Source organism: Molossus molossus, unplaced genomic scaffold (assembly GCF_014108415.1).
Source record: "Molossus molossus isolate mMolMol1 unplaced genomic scaffold, mMolMol1.p scaffold_m16_p_7, whole genome shotgun sequence".
In the NCBI taxonomy this organism is placed as follows: Eukaryota; Metazoa; Chordata; class Mammalia; order Chiroptera; family Molossidae; genus Molossus; species Molossus molossus.
The window spans coordinates 32,768,579-32,779,099 of record NW_023425401.1 but is presented as its reverse complement, the minus strand read 5'-3'; the positions used below and the strand labels follow the sequence as shown (position 1 = coordinate 32,779,099).

At 41.4% G+C, this 10,521-nt stretch overlaps 1 protein-coding gene across 1 annotated transcript in view; it reads left to right on the top strand.

Annotated features, from left to right (window-relative positions):
* The first annotated feature begins 4,149 nt into the window (after positions 1-4,149).
* The window catches only part of COL1A2 (collagen type I alpha 2 chain), a 35,668-nt gene continuing 29,296 nt past the window's right edge, over positions 4,150-10,521 (top strand). The window contains exons 1-5 of the mRNA XM_036247505.1: positions 4,150-4,335; positions 6,828-6,835; positions 7,456-7,470; positions 8,113-8,148; positions 9,288-9,380. Coding sequence (XP_036103398.1) covers positions 4,266-4,335; positions 6,828-6,835; positions 7,456-7,470; positions 8,113-8,148; positions 9,288-9,380 — 222 coding nt within the window. The 5' untranslated portion in view covers positions 4,150-4,265. The remainder of the gene's footprint in view (positions 4,336-6,827; positions 6,836-7,455; positions 7,471-8,112; positions 8,149-9,287; positions 9,381-10,521) is intronic.

The window sequence follows — 10,521 nt, the reverse complement described above, 5'->3', positions numbered from 1 at the left end:
AACATACCCAGATTTGACCTCTTTTTCATCTTCTCCCTCACCCCAAGCCTTCTCCCTCTCAAAGGTTTCCCAACTGGATGGACAAGAATCCCTGCAGGCAGCCAGGTGCTACAGCCAGAAGCCCGGTGATGCTCCTCTGGTCCTCTTTCTCCCTCAGTCGCTGCAACCAAACTTCACGGTCTTTTTCTTCTATTTCTAAAATATTCTAAAGCCCGCCAGTTTCTCTCCAACTCCACCAGCACTACCCTAGTTCAGACCAGCACGCCACCATTGTTTTCCTTCAGAATTACTGCTGCTGTCTCCTAACTGGTTTCTGTCTCTGCTGTGTTCCCCTTCTAATAATTTCTCTACACTGAAGCCAAAGTCACTTTTTTAAAAGCACTCTCTCATTACATAATTTCTGTGCTTTAAAGTATCCAAACACCCCCTATAGCACAGTTGAGAAAACACAAGCACCGGAATATAGTGCTGTTTCATCTGGTCCCTGCTAAATCCGCCAGTCCCATCTCTAGTTCCTTCCTCCAGTCTCCCCCTTCCCTCCACAATCTCACATGCTGAAAGACGTCCCTTCCTCAGAACTGCCAAATCTTCTCATGCCTCTGTGCCTGGATCTGTCCCCATCTCTTCTACATCCTGTTCACATGCAAGGCTTGAGCTTGTCACACCCTCCAGGAAGCCCTCCTTGATTCCACCCACCTACATGTAGATTAGTTGTTCGTTGTAAACCCTCTCATAGGTACATAAGCTCTCTGTACTTCCCACACTCTTCTCTATCCTCCAACAGACTATAAGCCCCTCCGGGCAATGATTATGACACTCTGTTTCACACTCATACACCTGCCAATTAATACAGTAATTGGCACAACACTAAATATTATTTGAAAATATATGTATAGTCATTTAAATAATCAGCAAGACCTGAATAACCCACTGATATGATGTAAGGTAGGGATTTCCATGTTTTTTAAAGGAACGTCACACAGACAGGTCAGCCCTCAAAACTCTTCAGCTACCATCAGAATTGTCAGCTAATACCTACTTAGCAATTGTTTGACAACCAACTCAGCTAGAGCTGGAACTAGAATGAGGTAGTGTGGCATTAATGCTTTCCACAGAGTGGATCTCTAATAAGTGTTTGAAAGGAGATGTCAGTCAGATGCTTGCGTTGATCAAAGAAATGAAAAAAAAGTATAAGACAATGTGGCTTTTTCAAGCTGTTCTGCATTCCTTCAGCAGTCTGGCTTCCAGCCATTCTCTTACCATACTCTAGAGTGTGCCTCAGTTTGTCATCTGTAGGTCATAGGGAGCTGAAAAGATCATCTTTTTTGTAGCGGGGAATGATTTAGAAATAGAAACCCAGGTGTTAATTGTCTAAAAGCAAAATGTAGAAGTCTTTGATCTCTGCTTCCTGTCTTATATCCTCCACTCTCAACCGCTAACCCCCTCTATCCCTTTCCCTTACTGTTTGCTCCTCCCACTCTTTCTCCAAACTCCCCACCCCCCAATAACCCCATCCCTGCCTCCAGCCACCAGGCTTCCCCTACACTCAAACACACCATCACAGCCATCCCCAGGACACTCACTTTAGGCTTTGGGTCAGCTCTCTTCCCAGCTCCACCCCCACCCACACAAAAAGCCTCTCACTGTTAGGAGATCCAATATATTAAAGAGCTTTTAATGTAAGCATTAAATAATTCCTCCTATAGCACCAACACTTGATTACCTATCTTTCCCACTGAGTGATGAGGAAGAAAAAGAGAGGCTCAAAAGAATGTGTAAAAACTACTAGAACTGGAATCTGTCTCCCACTTTAAAAAGAAAAATTCCCCATCCGTTTTCTCCATTTTCATTGTTCCATCTGGAGCCAGCACCTCCCACCAATGGCTGAGGGCTGCCTGCTTCAAACCCTGCCACATCAGCAGGGAGGGAGCCCCGCAGCATTTGGTATTTGCATCAGTTCCCAGGAATGCTTCTCAAGTTATCAGTTTACTGTGCAGAGATGTTTTTCCTTTAAGTTTATAGATACGTGCTTGAATTCATATTTCTCTAATTCTCAAAAACTAGCTGAGCATGTTAATGCTAACTGCACTTTCACAAACTGTTCTAAAATGTAAGTGATCAGATTGACTATGAATGCATTCTTCTTTGTGAACACCTTCCGAGAACAGACCTGACACCCTTTCAAATTCTTTCATTCCAAGTTATTTCAAAAAGCCTTTCAAAGCTATCTCCCAAGTCAGTACCCTTAGAATAAAAGAAGAGTTTATTATAGTTTTTGGTTGTTCTCTTTCATTTCTATTAACCTTTTTGTTTGTCTTTAAGTTTAGAGGGAGCAAACGGTTTAAGAATATTCAGTCTCTTGGTTTATAGCAGCTGCTGATGAGTTAGACAGAAATTCTTCCTTAAAGTACAACCCCCAAAAAAAGGGAGGAGAGGGAAGACATGAAAGGAAGAAAGGGGGAAAGATTAGTGAGGAACTAGAGCCCACTCGATTTCTCTTTGATAGAGATGGAACTGACCTGAAGGTGCCCCTTTGCGTGGACCTCTGGGCGAGGATGGGCCTTAAGTAATCCAGGGCTGCTGCACTGGGGGTAATGGGCAAGTAGAGGCACAGCCCAGACCCATGATCTTTCCTTTGGGCCTGCAATGACACGCCAAGAGGGTTGGGAAAGGGGCTATCCACTGAAGTTGACTGCACTCAGTATTCCACAGTTCTCAGGAGCGGGGGCTTCCCACCCCCAGTGGGTGTTCAAGGTCAAGACCCCAGCTCCTTCTCTCCCTGGTGAGGAACACAGAGTGGCAGGGGGCCACCAGGGGAGAAGGAGGTTGAGTCTTGGGGAGAGAGTTATCATCCACATTGATGGGGTGCTGCTTTTGGGTGTTACCAGAGAAAACTGACTGCATCCCAGCCTCCAATTAGAAGCCCTTCAAGATGGGCTAAGCGGTTTTCCTAAGCCTTGGAAGGAGCTGGGAAGGAGGCAGGAAGGTGCTTGGGGTCACTAAATGGACAGGAGGTCAAGAGGGACTAGAGGGGCTCACTAGAGGGTTACCTCAGTCTAGGTTCAGGATGGAGCTAGTAAATGCAGACAAGGGGTCTGTGAAGAAGAGGACGGGGAGACTGGAAACCTGAAGGGGCGGAGTCAGAAAGGAGACCACATAAGATCCATCTGTTGCAGTCATTTTGCAGACCACATAATCCCTCAAGTCCGTTTAAAATTAGCCTCAGCAGAGGGAAGCCTGGTGGAAGGACTTCCCTACGGCTTGGCCTGGTCTGGTGCACCAAAGGTTGTGCACAAAGCATATCCTCCCTGGTGCTGGGTGCCGCGCTGCCCCTAACTACTCCCCACCCCATCCCCCAACAGTAGGAGCCCACCCAACCTTCCACAGCCAGATCCTCCTCCCCATTAACCTCTCCTAGAGCCAGGGAGGAAGGGGGAGAGGGAGAGGGAGAGAGAGAATTATTGCTGAAAAAGTGGGCTCACAAACTCTCCAACGCCAGAGAAAAGCTGGGCGGAGGCTGGGGGGGGGCGGGGGGCGGGCTGGAGGGGGCGGGGGAGAACGGACGCAGGCTGCGCCACGTTGTCGGGTGCTGGCTCCCTCCCCCCTTGCCCCCTCCGCGCCCGCCTGGCCCCCTTCACGCTGCCGGTGGCCCGCAGGGCACAGGTGAGGCCGGGCTGGACAGCTCCTGCTTTGATCTCCGGGTTCCCGTCCCCTCTCCAGCTGCCCAGCTGCCCAGCTGCCCGACGGCCCGGAGATCTGCGCACTGCCCAGGCCGGTGTCTGCAGAGTGCTCCGACGTGTCTAAGAGTGTTTCCAAACTTGGAAAGGGCGGAGGAGGGCGGGGGGATGGGGAGGGCGGAGGTATGCAGACAGCGAGTCAGAGTTTCCCCTTGAAAGCCTCAAAAGTGTCCACGTCCTCAAAAGAATGGAACCAATTTAAAAAGCCAGCCCCGTGGCCACGTCCCTCCCCCCTTCGCTCCCTCCTCTGCGCCCCCGCAGTCTCCTCCCAGCTCTGGCTGCCCGGGCCCCCAGCCCCAGCCTTCCCATTGGTGGAAGCGCTTTTGGAGGCACCCTCCGGCCAGGGAAACTTTGGCCGTATAAATAGGGCAGATCCGGGCTTTATTATTTTAGCACCAAGGCGGCAGGAGGTTTCGCCAAAGTTGGAGGTACTGGCCACGACTGCATGCCTGCGCCCGCCAGGTGATACCTCCGCCGGTGACCCAGGGGCTCTGCGACACAAGGAGTCTGCATGTCTAAGTGGTAGACATGCTCAGCTTTGTGGATACGCGGACTTTGTTGCTGCTTGCAGTAACTTCGTGCCTAGCAACATGCCAATGTAAGTGCCTTCAGTTTGTTTGGGGCAGGGGGGAGAGAGAGTTCAGATGGTTGGGCAAAAAGGGAAAGGAAAACCTAAACTAAGTTCGAAGTGCAGCTTGGAGGGAAGGCTCTCTGGCATGTGAGTAACAGACATGTAAACATACAAGGCCCGACTCCCCAAAAGTTGGGGAACTTTTCTGAACTCAGAGTGAGACTATTAACTTGATCTGGATCTTCAGGTTAGTGAAGCTCCAAGGGAACAAGTCTTTCCCCAAGAATGGGCTAACAGCTGATGTGATGAAGGAGGGCAAAAGGCTCCAACAGGCCCCATAACTGCACTGATGCCCGCCTTGTAAAACTTGAGGCCTGCTTTAGAAAGCTCTTTGATTTAGTAATATAAAACTAAGCCCCTAAGGGCTTTTCACTTCTGAGTGCTTTAAGACTTGTCTGGATGAAGAAGAAGATGATGATCATCATGATGATGATGATGATCATGATGATGAGGCGCCCTCTGGAGGGAGGATCATGAAAGTGCATGGGGACCAGGCCTTAAGCTAATGGAAGACTCTCAGGTTTATAGAGAGGTTATCTGCCTTTCTGGTGGAAGCCACTCCCAATAGCTAATCAGTGTATTCTGCGGAGGAAAGTGGATGCTGCTTGGAAAGGACACATTCTGAAAAGTAACATTAGCTTCTCAATGCATTATAAGGTCATGGGAATGGTAACATTGTTTAACCAAAATCTGCTCTGCCTTTTGTTGAGCCTGAGAGTTACCTCTTCGACTTGTTTCCAACACAAGCAGACATTCTGAACACAGCAAGTTGGGAAAGGTCAACACTGACTTGAGAGTCAAGAGGCTGGGGTTTTCCCATGACTTTGCCACTAATTTACCATGTGACCTTGGGCAAATCAAACTGAGCCATTTCTAAAATTCAGGATAGAGATTAGATGGACTTCAAGGCCACTTTCCAGCTGTAGTTTTATGACCAGACTTTCATGTCAAGATAGAGTGAAGAAAATCGGTCCGTTTTTGTCTGGAAAATGGTTGCCTAATTACCAAAGATATTAACTTGATGGAGTTTGAGGGATGTCCGGCCACACCCAACTCTCCAAAAAGTTTGCTCCACCCACTTGCCACAATGTCTACAATTGCATCATTGCCGATGCAGTGTGTGTGTGTGTTTTCTACATTCATCCATTTTTAGTATACATACGGTGGATACTAAGGAGTGATTGCATGGAACAAATTCATATTGCCAAGTTCTTTTTGTATGAGATCTGAGAGTGGGAGGAAAGAGCTGGTTCCTACAGGAAAGATTAAAACAGTCCCACGGAAGTCTGAAGGCACAAAAGGCAGCTCACCTTCTGATCCACAGCCAAACACAGCCTGGAGTGAATGTTACCGAATACACATTCTTTAAAATTGCTCAGTCTGAGTAATTAAAAGTCAAATTTCCAAAATCATAAGGACTTCCTGTTAATCAAGTCCAAGCATAATTATTCTTCCTGCTGATGGACAAAATGAAGTAAACATATCATTTTCCTAATTTAAAAGTAATTTTCATAAATGTCCTAAACTGTCTGTGCTGGATGTGGTCCACCCTTCTGAATTGTGACTATTGCAACAGATGTTCTCACTCCAAATGACACACTTCTTGGCCACCTAATTAAAGCAGTTTTTAGGGGAGATTCTTCTTATTGCCAGCTTGGCCACACTTATATCCTGTGTTAACCTGTAATTTTTATATCATAGGAGAGGAATTCAGTCTTAAGGACTTATAGCAATTATGGCAAAGGAGGGAATATTACTTTAGTGTATTTTTCCCATTATTTTTCAAGATTTTCCATTTATACAGTTTTTCCATTTATACAGAGCAATTCCTTCTAAGGGGAAAAAGTAATGCATATTGGTAAAATGAACTTACCTAATCTAAGCGAACCAATTTAAAGCAAAATTTCAGATGTCTGAATGAATTCATTTTCTTAGTGACTAACTTGCCGGTTAGACTTATTGTAAAAGGACATTAAGACTGGTACAAACTCAGACAAGTATTAAGGAACTTTAATGTTTTAGAAAAACCAAAGCCTACTTTGGGTAACATAATTTCCTAAATTTTCCCCTTTTTATATTTTTATGTATCAAAAATTATCTAAACCATAAATTATTTCCTCACCAACCTACTTGTCTTACTACCTGTGCAATTTACCAGCTTAATCACTAAGCATTGAAGCATCCTTCAGACACATTAATATTTCACAGATTTATAAAATAGTAAATAATTAACTATTGAATTCAAAATAGATACATGTTAATATTGCATGCAAATCACCTTGCTGATCCCTGCCATACTTTGACCTGCATAATTTCCAAGTCATCAGAATATCCTTAATAAAAAATACCATTGGTTCTTTAATTAGATAAGTTAATTTTATAGACTATTCGGTAATCACTACTTTTGGTCAATAAAATTATGCTAATAATTATTTCCTATTTTCTCCTTTCTTCTACAGCTTTAGAGGTAAGTAAAATTATTTTGAGAATTTGTTTATTTATACTTCAATTGCCTTGGCCACAGTAATGTCCTCTTGGGGGAGGAAGGGGAGGCTATACTGATACTGACCAAACTGGGTTCCCAAGAAGATCATCAAGAGTTATATGGTCAAGCCTTTCTGGCTGCCTTAAAAAGTACCCACCCCATTTTCTAAAATGGGCAGGGCTACTGAATAAGACCAATCTCATAAGAACACCCATAAGAAATAGAGAGTAAATAATTCAGTGAAAGTTTGGGTTTTCACATCAGCTACTACAAAGCAGAAGACCTCACAACTAGAGAATCTTGCCATTCCCTTGGAATCATTTGCAAGAGTATTATGAACAAATTCTTAGCCCATGAATTGAATTTGAGCCTTAATTACAGATAAGTATATATTTTGGTTTTATACATATTTTTTTTTTTATTTATAAAATTTAAAGTTGTACTTTGAAATTTTAAGATAATAGTAACACACACACATTATATATATATACATATATATATATGCTCTGTAACTATATTTGTATACTACACAAAAATGAGATTCATTTTAAAATACATGTTTACAGTTTTTCTCATAATAAGTTTTACTTACTCTTTTTTAGGTAACTGCAAGAAAGGTAAGAGTCCAATACTTCTCTATAGTATCTGAAATGATCAGGGATAACTTTTAATTCTACTAAATTTATAGTAGACTATAGAAGAAAAATACTTTACCAAGATTTGCCCACAGAAATATGCATTAGGTAGACCATAAGATAAAGTAGCTTTGATGTTTAAGATAAAGTTTGACCTTACAGAATCATCTCTAATTACACTTATATTATACAAGTGATCTACATACTAATGAAAAAAAAGAAAGATTTGTTTTTATTCTGAAGATGAAAGGGCTATTATGTTAATTATAGGTAATAGATGAAAGATTGTTTTAAAGGGCTTTGACTATATACATATGCTGTTAATGATGTAAAAAAAAAAAGGCAATTTTATCCACAGACCTCATCCTTCTAAAAATATAGTTATAATATTGGCCTAATGACTGATGACTATAGCCTCCAATCTCTCAGCTTAAAAAAAAATTACATGTAATTATAATAAAAACAATATACTCTTATCTATTGAATTATGCTTTTTTATAGCTATTATCTAATAATATTGTATTTAGATCAGTCTCCCTGACTAATTTTTATCAAGAATGCTTTGCTTGTTCACTGGAAATTGCTTAGCCATTTAGAATTGTGCTATTTGTATCTTCCTTGAAGGGCCCAAATGGAGATAGAGGACCACGTGGAGAAAGGGTATGTAATTTTTGAACTATCAAAGGGCTTTGGCCCATAATTGAATAATTACATATTAGAAACTACCAGAAACTGACAATTTATAGGAATATTATATATCCCAAAAGCTGTACCACCTTTTAAGCAGATAATGCCCCACAAAAGAGGCAAATAAGCATTATTATATATAATCAATATTCTTTTCAGGTTGAGATTATCCTTCAAAAAAGCAAAACTAATACAGATAGTCATATTTTTTGCCTGGTCTATCTTTTTTGTTTTTAGTTGACCTGTCCAACACATATGTACTGGAAATGTATCTACTTGCCACCACATATTCCTTATCTTTTTAATGCATTTGTTTGCTTTTCAAGTGAGATATCTTATGTAGCTTGGGAATAATAGTGAAATAGCAGTCAACCTGTCATAAATGTGCAGATTAGGCTTACATTTTATTCATGGTATGGGTAGATCTCCTGGCTGTGTTTATTTAGCATATATAGTTCTGCATTATATGACACTTTTGCCAATACATAATTACTTGTATCTTATATATCTATTGGAAAGTGCAGACTTAAAAGTATTCCACTCAAACAATCGATTAGAGGTAGCATTAAGTCAGTAAATTGCTTTAATGACGTAAGTAGTGTGAACAGTAGAAATCTGCAGGATTTTCTACCCTGTGATAAAATTGCTTTATTAATTATCATACTAATTAACCTACTATTCACATATAACATACCCAAACAATAGAATAAGTTCATCAGAGTCAGAAACTGGCAATCAATATACATAGTTCATCACTGTTAGCCATATGAAGTTTATAGCATCATAGAATTTAGCTGTAATTTCTGTCTTTATTTGAATACCGGAGCTCCATTATGAATTAATATTCAATGGCTGAAATATTCCTTTTCATGGAGGAACTACCCTGTCTTGTATCTTCTTCATAGATCAGTTACTAAACCTTCTAAAATAGACCCTTGTCGTAAGTCAGTTTTAATCAGTGACAAATATGGCATATTAAATTTCCACACCACTTGTGCATTGAAAGGTCTGAACAACTGATTTTACCACATGTACCCGTAGGTATCGTTTTCCAAGTATAAATTCCAATGGTGTCAGTCTAATCCTGATCTAATCTACTTTTTACATAACAGGGTCCACCAGGCCCACCAGGCAAAGATGGTGATAATGGTATCCCAGGCCCTCCTGGCCCACCTGGTCCTCCTGGCCCCCCTGGTCTTGGTGGGGTAAGGTGTCTTAAGTATTGTTAACTTTTAGCTAACTTTGGTTTCTTATACCTCTATTGGGAGAAGGCTTATTGTGGAATTTATTTTTAGCAGTTAAGTTTGCTATGTGGATATTAGTGTATTTTATTTCATTTCTTTGGTTTCTTCAGTTCAAGATTCTGCTTTGCCCATTCTCTTTGTGAGCTCTTGCCAATTACAAGCACTGGTCTTTGTGTGTGCCGAAGGTAGCTGCAGCCTTCGTGACCATTATTTAATTTGAGAATGTAATATCTTTTATCAGTAGGGCACAAATAAGAGGTGTTGCATTATTAAAGAGTTTGATTAGGTTGAATTATAACCGAAATCCTTGCTCTTAAGCAATTTCGCAAACATTCTACTCTTTTTTGTTCTCCTTGGCTTGAAGTCTGCTGAACCAACATTCAAGCAGTTTAGTTTTAATTTGCTTGAAACTAATTTGAGAAAAGTACATTTCCCTTTTTCATTAATATCTTCTTTTAGCTTTATGTCTTTAACAATGGTACGAGTGCCAAATGGCCTCACTGCAGGAAGGAAACATATTTGCTTAATTGGTTAGCACTATGAATCAGAAGCCTGCTTCCAGTACTCAACTGTACGCCAGTGAAGTCAGATCTTTCTCCCCCAAAGATCTTATTATGATTGCTTATCTACTGAGTGCATTAAACTGCACCTTCTTTAATAGATCTACCACTATAAGAGAGATCTTTAACAGTAAAGTTATTACTGTGAACTATTTTTAAAAGTTTAATCTTCTAAGGGGCATTTTAATTTAATTTTCCTCTAAACTTGAAAACTCTTGATATCTTTTTTGAAACTCCAGCAAGAAAAAGTTCTCTCAATCATGTTGTGTTGTTCTGGAGGAGTGGAGCAACAGGTGGAAATGCAGAATTGATCTCTGCTTGGTTTATCAGGGGCCTTCAGGGACTTAAAGCTGAGAAAGCGTCCCCTGCCCAGGGCAGAGGTTGGATATGGGAGTGGAGAGAGAGTATGAACAGGGCAGGAAAGGGTTCAAAAATACGGAAGCTCCCCACTTCAAACTAGGTGTGAACTAAATTTTAAACTTGTATTTCCCTAACTTTTTAGGAGTTTAGCTCAATATGGAATTCTAAACTAATAATTGTAT